Here is a 16,216-nt window from a genome sequence, read left to right as displayed (position 1 = left end):
GGCCCATTTAAGAAACATGGCAGAGCATGTTAAATGTGGTGGCAGGCCACTTTAAAGGAAAGGGCAGTCCACGTATAAAGTTGTGGCGGGCCACATAAAATGTTAGAATTAAAAATGTCAAGCATAGCGAGACCAGCTTGCTAGTAAATAAATACAATTTAAAAAATAGAGGCAGCTCACTGGTAATTGCTGCTATTTGAGCTATTTTTGTTGTGTTTATATTGATGAGAGTGGCCTGCATGGACCGTGGGGCCGAGTGTTTGCAGGCGCAGGATTTGATACCAGCTCCGTCTTTTCAAGGCGGCAGCCCCGCCCTAACACAGTTTTATTTTTTCTGCCTCCGTTCCAGTACAGTATGTTTCTCACTACGGCGCCGCCCCTCCGGCGCGGGAGCACGCCCCTCCCTGTCAAGCACCAGCTGCGGCGGGAAGAGGCCGTGTCCGAGGACTGCGATTGGATCCCGGGTCTGGAGGAGCCCGCCACCTTGCCCGTGCCCCGCGACGAATCCTTCAGCCAACCGTCGGCGGCCCAGACCGCCTACCACGGCCACGGGGGGACTCTGAGGATCGTGCTGCTGGGTCAGAACGGCGTGGGCAAGTCGTCTCTGGCCTTGTCGCTGGCCGGCCAGTCGGACAGATCCCTCTCCATAGACTCTGAGACCCAGGCATGCGGTAATGGCTCACACATGCGCCTTGGTTTTTGGAACGGCAGGTCCGGCATCCACCGGTTTTTGGAAAAAATGACGACTGTAATTGTATTCACCGTCCAAAAAGGAGGCACACATTGAACTTCTCGGACAATATATTTCCTACGGTCTGAAGCTATCGATTATTTTAGTCATCGATTAATCGAATCGATTAATCGAATTTTGTTCAGCACAATTCAATTAATCGAATGATTTATGCGTTTATCGTCCAAAAATGAGGCACACATTGGACTTCTCGGTCAATATATTTCCCACGGGCTGAAGCTATCGATTATTTTAGTCATCGATTAATCGAATCGATTAATCAAATTTTGTTCAGCACAATTCAATTAATCGAATGATTTATGCGTTTATCGTCCAAAAAAGAGGCACAAATTGGACTTCTCGGACAATATACAGCATACAGGCTGCAGCTATCGACTATTTTAGTCATCGATTAATCGAATCGATTAATCGGTTTTTTTCTTCTTCTTTTTTCGTCACAATCCAAATAAGTGAATGATTTATGCATTCATCGTCCAAAAATGAGGCACAAATTGAACTTTTCGAACAATATATTGCATACGGGCCGCAGCTATCGATTATTTCAGTCACTGACTAATCTATCGATCATTCGATTAATCACATTGTGTTTGACACAATCCAATTAATCGCATGATTTATGCATTCACCGTCCAAAAATGAGGCACAAATTGGACTTCTCGGAAAAAAATATTGTATAAGGGCTGCAGCTATCGATTATTTTGGTCATTGATTAATTTATCGATCATTCGATTAATAAAAATGTTTTCGGCACAATTCGATTAATCGCATGATTTATGTATTCACCGTCCAAAAATGAGGCACAAATTGGACTTCTCGGAAAAAAATATTGTGTAAGGGCTGCAGCTATCGATTATTTTGGTCATTGATTAATCTATCGATCATTCGATTAATAAAAATGTTTTCGGCACAATTCGATTAATCGAATGATTTATGCATTCATCGTCCAAAAATTAGGCACAAATTGGACTTCTCGGACAATATACAGCATACGGGCTGCAACTATCGATTATTTTAGTCATCGATTAATCGAATCGATTAATCAAATTTTATTCGGCACAATTCAATTAATCGCAGGATTTATGCATTTATCGTCAAAAAATTAGGCACAAATTGGAATTCTCTGAAAATATACAGCATACAGGCTGCAGCTATCGACTATTTTAGTCATCGATTAATCGAATCGATTAATCAATTTTTTTCCGACACAATCCAATTAAGTGAATGATTTATGCATTCATCGTCCAAAAATGAGGCACAAATTGAACTTTTCGAACAATATATTGCATACGGGCTGCAGCTATCGATTATTTCAGTCACTGACTAATCTATGGATCATTCGATTAATCACATTGTGTTTGACACAATCCAATTAATCGCATGATTTATGCATTCACCGTCCAAAAATGAGGCACAAATTGGACTTCTCGGAAAAAAATATTGTATAAGGGCTGCAGCTATCGATTATTTTGGTCATTGATTAATTTATCGATCATTCGATTAATAAAAATGTTTTCGGCACAATTCGATTAATCGCATGATTTATGTATTCACCGTCCAAAAATGAGGCACAAATTGGACTTCTCGGAAAAAAATATTGTGTAAGGGCTGCAGCTATCGATTATTTTGGTCATTGATTAATCTATCGATCATTCGATTAATAGAAATGTTTTCGGCACAATTCGATTAATCGAATGATTTATGCATTCATCGTCCAAAAATTAGGCACAAATTGGACTTCTCGGACAATATACAGCATACGGGCTGCAACTATCGATTATTTTAGTCATCGATTAATCGAATCGATTAATCAAATTTTATTCGGCACAATTCAATTAATCGCAGGATTTATGCATTTATCGTCAAAAAATTAGGCACAAATTGGAATTCTCTGAAAATATACAGCATACAGGCTGCAGCTATCGACTATTTTAGTCATCGATTAATCGAATCGATTAATCAATTTTTTTTCCGACACAATCCAATTAAGTGAATGATTTATGCATTCATCGTCCAAAAATGAGGCACAAATTGAACTTTTCGAACAATATATTGCATACGGGCTGCAGCTATCGATTATTTCAGTCACTGACTAATCTATCAATCATTCGATTAATCACATTGTGTTTGACACAATCCAATTAATCACATGATTTATGTATTTACCGTCCAAAAATGAGGCACAAATTGGACTTCTCGGACAAAATATAGCATAAGGGCTGCAGCTATCGATTATTTTGGTCATTGATTAATCTATCGATCATTCGATTAATAAAAATGTTTTCGGCACAATTTGATTAATCGAATGATTTATGCATTCACCGTCCAAAAATTAGGCACACATTGGACTTCTCGGACAATATATGTCCTACGGGCTGAAGCTATCGATTATTTTAGTCATTGATTAATCAATCAATCATTCGATTAATAAAAAATGTTTTCGGCACAATTCGATTAATCGAATGATTTTATGCATTCATCGTCCGAAAATTAGGCACAAATTGGACTGCTCAGACAATATACAGCATACAGGCTGCAGCTATCGACTATTTAAGTAATCGATTAATCGAATCGATTAATCAATTTTTTTCCGACACAATCCAATTAAGTGAATGATTTATGCATTCATCGTCCAAAAATGAGGCACAAATTGAACTTTTCGGACAATATATTGCATACGGGCTGCAGCTATCGATTATTTTAGTCACTGATTAATCAATCGATCATTCGATTAATCACATTGTGTTTGACACAATCCAATTAATCGCATGATTTATGTATTCACCGTGCAAAAATGAGGCACAAATTGGACTTCTCGGAAAAAAATATTGTATAAGGGCTGCAGCTATCGATTATTTTGGTCATTGATTAATCTATCAATCATTCGATTAATAAAAATGTTTTTGGCACAATTTGATTAATCGAATGATTTACGCATTCGTTTAAAATTTGGCACAAATTGAACTTTTCGAACAATATACAGCATAAGGGCTGCAGCTTTTGACTATTTTAGTCATCGATTAATCGAATCGATTAATCAATTTTTTTTCCGACACAATCCAATTAGGTGAATGATTTATGCATTCATCGTCCAAAAATTAGCCACAAATTTTAAATCCCACATTCTTTGTTATTTCATGTAGATTCTGGGCGTCTCATTCAGTAAAAAAATGTAAAATTCCATTCAATTTTTTCAGACATTATTGTGAGGTTTTGTATTAGTCTTCCTAAAAAGTCAGGTATACAGGCCCCCGGACGCATTTTTTTCTCTAAATTTGGACCCCCGAGTCAAAATAACTGCCCAGGCCTGATCTAAAACATAACTTTTTTTTTTCAATGTTGCCAAATCCCTCTAAAAACAACAAAAATAAACAGTTATTTTTTCGCATTTTTCCTGCGTTTTGCTTGATTGTAAAATATTACGATGGAGAGGGGGGGTGACGCTCGTATTTTGTCAATATTCAGTGTTTTATCCTTCATAGTTAATATTGTAAATCCCACATTCTTTGTTTTCATGTACATTCTGGGCGTCTCATTCAGTAAAAAAATGTAAAATTCCATTCAATTTTTTCAGACATTATTGTGAGGTTTTGTATTATTGTTCCTAAAAAGTCTGGTATACCCGCCCCGGGATGCATTTTTTTCTCAAAATTTGGCCCCCCCAAGTCAAAATAACTGCCAGGCCTGATCCAAAACATAAAAAAAAATTTCAGTGTTGCAAAATCCCTCTAACAACAACAAAAATAAACAGTTATTTTTTCACATTTTTCCTGCGTTTTGCTTGATTGTAAAATATTACGATGGAGAGGGGGGGTGACGTTCGTATTTTGTCAATATTCAGTGTTTTATCCTTCATAGTTAATATTGTAAATCCCACATTCTTTATGTTCAAGGACATTCTGGATGTCTCATTCAGTAAAAAATTTTTAAATTACATGACATTTTTTCCGACATTATTGTGAGCTTTTGTATTATTGTTCCTAAAAAGTCAGATATACCGGCCCCCGGACGCATTTTTTTCCTCAAAATTTGGACCCCTGATTCAAAATAATTGCCCAGGCCTGATCTAAAACGTAACTTTTTTTTTCAGTGTCGCAAAATCCCTCTAACAACAACAAAAATAAACAGTTATTTTTTTTGCATTTTTCCTGCGTTTTACGTGATTGTAAAATATTACGATGGAGAGGGGGGGTGACGTTCGTATTTTGTCAATATTCAGTGTTTTATCCTTCATAGTTAATATTGTAAATCCCACATTCTTTATGTTCAAGGACATTCTGGATGTCTCATTCAGTAAAAAAATGTAAAATTCCATTCAATTTTTTCAGACATTATTGCGAGGTTTTGTATTAGTCTTCCTAAAAAGTCAGATATACCGGCCCCCAGATGCATTTTTTCCTCAAAATTTGGCCCCCCCGAGTCAAAATAACTGCCCAGGAGAAATCCAGTGCTAATTAAGTGGTCCGCAAGCTAAGTGCTAATTAAGTGAACGTTTCTTCTTCGTCTATTTGGATTTGCGGAGTAATTCAGACGCTACCGCAGATCGAGATCTCAATCGATGCCTTGGTATGTACCTGGGGGAGAAAAAAAAAAAACACGTCCATGTCAGAACCTTGGAGACAAAAAAAAAAGACCAACAACACCCAGAGATGTCAACTGGCGATTCCTCGGCGAGGACGCCATTTAATTGACATCAAGTGTTAATCCGGTGCGCAAGCTGATAAGTGCTAATTAACACTTGCCGAGGAATCGCCAGTTGACATCTCTGGGTGTTGTTGGTCTTTTTTTGTCACAAAGGGTCTGACATGGACGTGTTTTTTTCCCCCAGTACAGTAGCTAGTTCTTGGTTCAATACAACTTGATTTATTGTGACATTTTAAAGCAGGGGTCTCAAACTGGTTTCCACTGAGGAATCGCCAGTTGACATCTCTGGGTGTTGTTGGTCTTTTTTTTGTCACCAAGGTTCTGACATAGACGTTTTTTTTTTTTCCTCCCCAGGGTACAGTAGCTAGCTCTTGGTTCAATAGAACAGGATTTATTGAGAGATTGTAAAGCAGGGATGTCAAACTGGTTTCCACTGAGGAATCGCCAGTTGACATCTGTGGGTGTTGTTGGTCTATTTTTGTCACAAAGGTTCTGACATGGACGTGTTTTTTTTTTCCAAGTACAGTAGCTAGTTCTTGGTTCAATGCAACTTGATTTATTGTGACATTTTAAAGCAGGGGTCTCAAACTGGTTTCCACTGAGGAATCGCCAGTTGACATCTCTGGGTGTTGTTGGTCTTTTTTCGTCACCAAGGTTCTGACATGGACGTGTTTTTTTTTTTTTCTCCCCAGGGTACAGTAGCTAGCTCTTGGTTCAATAGAACAGGATTTATTGTGAGATTGTAAAGCAGGGATGTCAAACTGGTTTCCTCTGAGGAATCGCCAGTTGACATCTCTGGGTGTTGTTGGTCTTTTTTCGTCACCAAGGTTCTGACAGTGTAACAGTGAATAATGTATGAATTTCCCTCTGGATTTCATTATTGTTTATATAAATTGTTTTAAGTAGACTGTCCATTTCACAGTAAAAACTTTACTTGTAGTTTTTTCTACTGTGTTAAGGGTAAATAGAAAAATAGTACCACTTTTTTGTGGCGTTTTTTTACAGAAAAAATGTTTCGTGCTCAATTTTTATTGTTTTTTAAAGCATGACGTTGTCCATGAAAAAACTGTACAAGTTATTTATTTTTATTTTTTATTCTGGCAACCTAGCTGCCAGTTTTTCTACCGTAAAAACTAATATTTCCATTTACAGTAATTCACCGTTAAAAAAACATAGCGGCTCAGTTAACAGAAAAGAAACTGTATATATATATATATATATATATATTTTTTTTTAAATATATTTTATTTTCTTTTATTTACAGTAATAAACACAGTAACATTTATTCCATCCATCCATTCATTTTCTACCGCTTTTCCCTTTAAGAGCCTATCTCAGCTTCTTATTGTAATGTTTATTAATGTGTTGGGTAGTTTGCCGTAAAGTTAAATATTTTGTACTTATTTTTATTTAGACAAAAACTTACTATACTGTAATACTTGTTGCAGTTTCAAGCAGTGCATATATTTTTTCTGTCAAATAAAAAAAAAAAAAAAATCAATGACATTAAAATCTGAAGTACTTTATTGAGGGGCCAGATAAAATAATGTCGGGGGCCAAATGTGGCCCCCGGGCCTTGAGTTTGACACCCGTCTTGTAAAGAGACCAAAACATTGTCATAGTAAAAAAACAAAAACAAATATATATATATATATATATATATCTAGTCAAAAAATGATATATAGCCTTGCCAGCAACTTCAGGGTTCCAGGTTCGATCCCCGCTCCCGCCGTCCTAGTCCCTGCCTTTGTGTCCTTGGGCAAGACACTTTACCCAAACCTGCTCCCAGTTTCACCCACACAGCTTTAAATGTAACTTAAATATCGGCTTTCACTATGTAAAAGCGCTTTGAGTCACTAGAGAAAAGGGCTATATAAATATAATCCACTTCAATTTCAGATGGTGAATTTCCAACGCATGATAGAACGAGTTAGGTTATTTTCAGGGGGTTTTCGAACTCATTCTAGACCAGGGGCCACATGGAGAAAAATGTACTCCCCAAGTGGGCCGGACTGGTAAAATCACGGCGGGATAAAATAAAAATAAAGACAACTTCAGATTGTTTCGAAACATAACAAGCACATTCTGAAAATGTACGAATCATAATATTGTTGTTTTTTATTTACACTTTATTTGTCCTTATTTGAATAAATGATGTGATAATGTTCATCGGTCAAATCATTGGTGTTTATTTTCAGTCTTATCAAGTTGAAAAAATTATATCAAAATAAAATTAAAGGATGTTATTCATGTAGTTTGCTCACTTTCCTCGACTGGTGGTTTATTTTTGTTTTGTTTACATGCAGTCGTGGTCAAAAGTTTACGTACACGTGTAAAGAACATCATGTCATGTCTTGAGTTTTTTACATTCCGCTTGAATTTTTGACCACTTTTGACAAAATTGGTGCAGTTTTCCGCCATGGACTTGTTTCTTCAGCATTGTCAGGTTTTTTGTTTCACCTGGACAAAGATGAGACCTTCTGGAGGAAAGTTCTGTATATATATATATATATATATATATATATATATATATATATATATTTATATTTATATATATATATTTATATATATATATATATTTATATTTATATATTTATATTTATATAGCGCTTTTCTCTAGTGACTCAAAGCGCTTTTACATAGTGAAACCCAATATCTAAGTTACATTTAAAGCAGTGTGGGTGGCACTGGGAGCAGGTGGGTAAAGTGTCTTGCCCAAGGACACAACGGCAGTGACTAGGATGGCGGAAGCGGGAATCGAACCTGCAACCCTTTAAGTTGCTGGCACGGCCACTCTACCAACCGAGCTATGCCGCCCCTTATGTGGTCAGATGAAACAAAAAAAAATGGAGCTGTTTGGCCACAATACCCAGCAATATGTTTGGAGGTTGTCAATCCCAGGAACACCATGCCTCAAGTCGAGCATGGTGGTGGTAGTATTATGCTCTGGGCCTGTTTTGATGCCGATGGAACTGGTGCCTTAATTTCAGCCTGATTTAGCCATTTTTTTAAATCACTTTTGACGTGTGTTTGGGGTCATTGTCCTGTTGCGCCTGAGACCCAACCTCCGGGCTGAAGATTTTAGCTTGTCCTGAAGAATCCTCCTTTTTTCATTGTCCCATTTACTCTCTGTAAAGCACCGGTTCCATTGGCAGCAAAAACAGGCCCAAAGCATAATACTACCACCACCATGCTTGACGGTAGGCATTGTGTTCCTGGGATTAAAGACCTCACCTTTTCTCCTCCAAACACATTGCTGGGTATTGTGGCCAAACAGTTTAATTTTTGTTTCATCTGACCACTTATTGGAAACTCCAAGACAGCCATGACATTATTTTCTTCACAAGTGTATATAAACTTTGGACCATGACTGTATATAACATCTAGAAAGATACAATTGCTATTGTGACATCTAGTGGACACATGTAGAACAGCAGGTACGTTTTTCAGAAATGTTCTTGCATATTCATTTTTTTCCCCGACAGCTGACGTTTTTTATCGTGTTTTCGTGTTTCTGTGACGCGTTTTCCCGGTGTTTGAGGCTGATGGTTTGATTCCTTGCTCACAGGGGAAGGCTACGAGTGTTCCGTCACGGTCGACGACGAGGACAGCAAAGTCATCATATTCGACAATTGGAAACAGGTCAGTAACCGGTTTTAGATCAGGTGTCTTAGATCAGGTCAAATTGACACAAGGGGCTGAAACCCCAACTAAAAACCGCACATTTTTGACTACAAGTTGCCACTTTTTACCTGCGCTTTACACCCTGCGGCTTATAAAATGGTGCGGGGGGTGGAAATGGTTGTTGTTTTTAATGTTGTTTGTGCTATCTTTTGGATTTCATCTTCTGTTTAGACTACAGTTTTCAACCGGAAGTACAACTGCCGTTCGGCTTTCTAGCCATCCATAGCGTTTATACACAAAAGGATTCTTCATCCATTACTCCGAGCAACGTTTGTAATTTTTACAATATAACTAAAACAATTCTTACTTACTAATGTCTGTAGGAGTGTTTTCATGCACATGTGTGCGTGCTATCGTAATGTCACCGAGTTAGCTGATATGCTAACATGTCAACGAGGGTCAGTGTTGATTTCCAAAGGCGGCTAGCAATCAAACGGAAAAACTGTGTTATTGTTTGTGCCATGGCGCCATCTTTTGGACCAGTTTGCTCACTGCATCGCCCAGCAGAATTTTTAACCGGAAGTACAACTGCCGTTCGGCTTTCTAGCCATCCATAGCGTTCATACACAAAAGGATTCTTCATCCATCACTCCGAGCAACGTTTGTCATTTTTACAATATAACTAAAACAATTCTTACTTACTAATGTCTGTAGGAGTGTTTTCATGCACATGTGTACGTGCTATCGTAATGTCACCGAGTTAGCTAATATGCTAATATGTCTATGAGGGTCAGTGTTGATTTCCAAAGGCGTTAATCTTCCGTAGCTAGCAATCAAACGGATAAAGTGTGTTATTGTTTGGGGTGCGGCGCCATCTTTTGGACCAGTTTGCTCACTGCATCGCCCAGCAGAATTTTTAACCGGAAGTACAATTGCAACGTTTGTACATTTTACAATATAACTAAAACCATTCTTACTAATAACTGTAGGAGAGTTTTCATGCGCATATGCATGTGCTATCGTAATGTAACCGAGTTAGCTAATATGCTAATATGTTTACAAGTATTAATTTACAAAGGCATTCATTTTTTATTGTTTCAGTTTCACAAAATCCTCAGTATATTCACCAAAATATGACTGTGGAGTCTGTTTAGCTGATTAGAGAGCTAGCAAACACTGATAGTGTGTTATTGTTTGTGCTACTGCGCCGTCTTTTGGACGAATTCGCTCAATGCAGGTAATGCAGTTTCCTTCCATTTAGTCCTTTCAGCCGTAAGTAGAAGTGCCGTTCAGTCTTGTAGCCGTCCTTAGCGTTTCTACTCGTATGGATTCTTCATTCATCACTCCAAGCAATGTTTGTAAGTTTTACAATGTAAGTATACATTTCTATATATATGTATATGTGTGTCTATATATATTTGTATATATGCATATTTATATATATATATATATATATATATATATATATATATGTATGTATGTATGTATGTATGTATATATATATATATATATATATATATATATATATATATTTACATGTGTATGTATATATATGCATGTATATATATGTATGTATATATATATATATATGTATGTGTGTGTGTGTGTGTGTGTATATATATATATATATATATGCACATACATATGTATGTGTATATATGTGTGTGTGTATATGTATGTATATATATGTATTTATATGTATATATATATTTACATACATAAACATGTATATGTGTGTGTATATGTATGTAAAGTATATATGTATTGGTGTATATACATGTATATGTGTAAATATGTATAAGTGTAAATATATATGTGTGTATATGTATATATATATGTATGTGTATATATGCATGTATATACATATATATGTGTATATATAAAATATGTGTGTATGTATATATATATATGTATGTGTATATATATAATATATATGTATTAATATTTACATCTATATGTATATATATGTGTATATATGTGTATATAAACATGTATGTGTATGTATGTATACATATATTTGTATATATACATATATATGTATGTTTTACATGTATATTTATATACTTATGTATGTATATACATGTATGTATGATTATACATACGTATATACATATTTGTATATATGTATGTGCATATGTGTATACATATGTATATAAAAATTAATGTATAGATATATACATATATACATATGTATGTGTATATATACGTATGTATTTATATACATAGGTATATATAAATGTGTATATATACATATGTATATACATATATATCTGTCTATACATGTATATGTATATATGTATATGTTTATACATATATGTATGTATAAATATGTGTATATACATATGTGTGTAGATACATATGTATATATATATATATACATATGTATTTATATATATACATGTGTTTACATACATAAATTATATACTGTAGATATACATACATATGTATATACATATATATGTATATGCATATGTATGTAAACACATATGTATATATGTAAATACTTTATGCATATGTATGTATATGAATAGAAACATATGTATATATGTATGTATGTATGGATGTTATGTATATGCATATGTGTGTGTAAACATGTATATGTATATATGTATACTCATATGTATATGTGTGTATGTCAATATATATATGTATGATCCAAGATGGCGGATCCATTCTAGATTGAACTTTCACAGTATCATGTTAGACCCGCTCGACATCCATTGCTTTCCTCCTCTCCAAGGTTCTCATAGTCATCATTGTCGCCGACGTCCCACTGGGTGTGAGTTTTTCCTTGCCCTTATGTGGGCCTACCGAGGATGTCGTAGTGGTTTGTGTTGTGGTTTGTGCAGCCCTTTGAGACACTAGTGATTTAGGGCTATATAAGTAAACATTGATTGATTGATTGATTGATTGATTGATATATGTATACAGTACATATGTGTATATTAATATATATATGTGTGTATATATATATATATATATATATATATATATATATACACACACACACATATATATATATATATATATATGTGTGTGTGTATGTAGGTGTAGCTGGTATGAATAAACCAAGGCATTGTTGCGTCTGGTTCTCCAGTCTGGCTGTTTGCAGCACGCTGAGCTTTGGATCAACAACACCCGCCTACCCGAACTCTGGCTGAGTGAGCCCGGTCAGTCAACAGCTGTTGGACGTCGGTGCATATTTGCATAGCAACAGGCCACTTTTCACTGTCTGTAGCACCGTAAACCCCCCATACCGGCCCGGAAGTTGTGCAAAACTGGCAAAGAAAACAGCATGATAATCTTGCTAGTAATTGTGGTCTTTCTCCACATATCTGGCCTTCTGGAGCTGAAGGTTCAATTATTCATGTTCCCATTTGGCAACGCCACTGAGGGCACGCTTGCAGGGCGTCCTCCTTTCCCTGAAAGGGGTCACATTATGCAGGGTCCCCCCCCCCCCCCCCGAGATTGCCAAGATACCTCTGGCGGTGGGGGCGTGGCCCGGGTCACCATCATCCTATCATTTGCATAATTTGTTTTCAGGAAATGTTACTTCATTAAAAAGGACGAGGAACAAATCTAGCATCTTTTTCTGGTGCTCTTTTTTCAAGTCCTCCTCTTAATTTTGTCATGGCTGTCTTGTGTTTCCAATCATTTCTACAACTCTTATTTTTTTTATGATAGAGTGATTGGATTGAATTTCGGACCACTCCTCTCGACTAAATTGGTGCAGTTCAGCTAATTGTGTTGGTTTTCTGACATGGACTTGTTTCTTCAGCATTTTCCACGCGTTTTTAAGTCAGGACTTTAGGAAGGCCATTGTAAGACCTTCATTCTAGCCTGATGTAGCCATTCTTTGACTACTTTTGATTTGTGTTTGGGGTCCTTTTGCGCCCAAGATCCAACCTCCGTGATGATGATTTTAGTTTGTCCTGAAGAATTTGGAGGGAAACCTACTTTTTCATGGTCCTATTTAATCTCTGTAAAGCACCGGTTCCATTGGCAGCAAAACAGGCCCAGAGGATACCACTACCACCACCATGCTTTATGGTAGGTGTGGTGTTCCTGGGATTAAAGGCCTCACCTTTTCTCCTCCAAACATATTGCTGGGTATTGCGACCAAACAGCTCCATTTTTGTTTCATCTGACCACAGAAGTTTCCTCCAGAAGGTCTTGTCTTTGTACGTGTGTATGTGTATATATATATATATATATATATATATATATATATATATATATATATATATATATATATACACATATATGTATGTATATATATATACATACACACGTACAAAGTTAAAATATATATATATATATGTATATATATACATATATATGTATATGTATATATATACATATGCATATATATATATGTATATATATATGTATGTATATATATATATATATATGTGTATGTATATATATATGTATGTATATGTATATATATATGTGTATGTATATATATGTGTGTATATATATATATATGTATGTGTATATGTATGTATATATATATATGTATATGTATGTATACATATATATATATATATATACATATATATATATATACGTGCATACTATGTATATATGTATTCATGTATGTATGTACACACTATGTATGTTTGTGTCTATGTTTTAACATACTATGTATGTATGTTTATACATATTGTGTATGTATGTACAGTATATATATATATACTATGTATGTTTGTATGTATGTACGTATGTACAAACTGTGTGTATGTATGTATGTGCCTTTGTTTGTACGCATGTATGTATGTATATATGTATGTACATACAATGTATGTATGTATTTACACACACTATGTATAAATGTATGCATGTATGTATGTACATACATAGTATGTATGTACGCACATACTATGTATGAATGTAAGTAAGTAGGTACATACTGTACACAGTATGTACCTACTATGTATGTATGTATGTACGCATACGATGTATGTATATGTATACATGTATAACTATGTATGTACATCCATACTATGAATATACATACATACTATGTATAAACATACAATAAAACATACATAATATGTATGTTTGTATTTACATACATACATAGTATGTATGTATGTATTTGTGTATATACATACTGTGCATGCATACATACATACATCCATACAAATTATGTATGTATGTATATACATACATACATACATAGTATGTATGTATGTATGTACATACTATAGTATGTATATACCTACATACAAACTATGTATGTAGTATGTATGTATGCATGCATGTTTATACATTGATAGTATGTTTGTATGTATGTATGTACATACTAAGTATGTATGTATGTACTGTGTATATATACATGCATAGTATGTATGCATGTATATAGACACATAGTATGTATGTATATGCATACATACTATGTATGTACAGTAAGTACACATACTATGTATGTATATACATACGTACATACTAAGTATGAGTATACTTGCATACATACATACATACATACCATGTATGTATATACATGCATACATACATAGTATGTACATACTTACAAACATAGTAGGTACATAAATACATACATACTATTTATGTACATACAAACTGTGTTTATACATGCATACATACTATGTATGTAGGTACATGCATACATACTGTAGTATGTATGTATGTACATTCTATGTTTGTATGTACATAGTATGTATGTATGTACATTCTATGTTTGTATGTACATAGTATGTATGTACATACATACATACATATAGTATGTATGTATGTATGTACATACATACTATGTACATACATACATACTACAGTATGTATGTATGTACCTACATACAAACTATGAATGTATGTATGTGTGCATGTTTTTACATTGATAGTACGTATGTATGTATGTATGTATGTATGTATATACATGCATGGTATGTATGTATGTATGTATATACATGCATGGTATGTATGCATGTATATAGACGTACATAGTATGTATGTATGTAAGCACATACATGTACTTACTGTACAAACATAGTATGCATGTATGTATATACATAAATTCATACATACTATGTATGTATGTATTTACATATACAGTTTATGTATATACATCCATGCATAGATACTATGCGTGGATATACATACACACATACATACATACTATATATGTTTATACATACATACTATGTATGTATGTACATACATACATACAATCAATGTATAAACATGCATACATACATACATACATACATATGTAGTTTGTATGTACGTATATACATACATACTGTAGTAACTATATATGTACATTCTATGTTTGTATGTATGTATGTATGTTCATAGTATGTATGTATATACATACATAGTATATATGTATGTATGCATGTATATACACACACATACATACTATGTATGTATGTGTGTGTATGTATGTATATATGTATGTATGTGTGTGTATGTATGTATATATGTATGTACAAACAATAGATAGATATTATTTTATTGATTCATTCAGGAAAACTTAAAATTCCAGCGGCAGTGTACAGAGTTCAGATCAGTTTAAAAAGTAAATAAAGGGTGTACGAATGGAAACAAAATAGAACATTTTACAATAAGAACAAATAAAAGCAACAATTGGAATAAAAATATAACATTAGGATAAGAATATAACAAGAAAAACTACGCAATGTATGTATGTGTGCATGTACTATGTCTCTATGTTCGTGTATATACATACTGTTTGTATGTCTATACATACATGACTACTATGTTTGTATGTATATACATACATGACTACTATGTTTGTATGTATACACTATGTATATACTTATGTACTATGTATGTATATACTATGTCTAAACATACCCTATGTGTATGTATATATATATATATATACATAGTATGTATATATATATATATATAAATATATAGTATTTTATATATACATACATAGTATATACATACATACTATGTACATAAGTATGTATATAGGTACATACTATGTATGTGTGTATTTGTGTACATACTATGTATGTGTGTACGTGTATATGCATACTATGTATGTATATGCATACATAGTATGCATATACATACATGCCTGCTATGTTTGTACGAACATACTATGTATGTATTTATGTACATACTATGTATGTATATACTATGTATAAATATACTAAATGTGTATGTATAGACATATATACATAGTGTGTATATGTATAAAAATAC

General features: G+C 34.3%; 1 protein-coding gene across 3 annotated transcripts in view; it reads left to right on the top strand.

The window, feature by feature from the left end:
- Positions 1 to 16,216, top strand: part of rem2 (RAS (RAD and GEM)-like GTP binding 2) — a 143,084-nt gene that overhangs the window by 70,104 nt on the left and 56,764 nt on the right. For all 3 annotated transcript variants that reach the window (XM_061891402.1, XM_061891403.1, XM_061891404.1), the window contains 2 exons: positions 350 to 671; positions 8,961 to 9,034. In XM_061891402.1, coding sequence (XP_061747386.1) covers positions 350 to 671; positions 8,961 to 9,034 — 396 coding nt within the window. The remainder of the gene's footprint in view (positions 1 to 349; positions 672 to 8,960; positions 9,035 to 16,216) is intronic.

This window comes from Nerophis ophidion, linkage group LG28 (assembly GCF_033978795.1).
Source record: "Nerophis ophidion isolate RoL-2023_Sa linkage group LG28, RoL_Noph_v1.0, whole genome shotgun sequence".
Classification (NCBI taxonomy): domain Eukaryota; kingdom Metazoa; phylum Chordata; class Actinopteri; order Syngnathiformes; family Syngnathidae; genus Nerophis; species Nerophis ophidion.
This window is presented reverse-complemented; position numbering and strand designations above follow the sequence as displayed.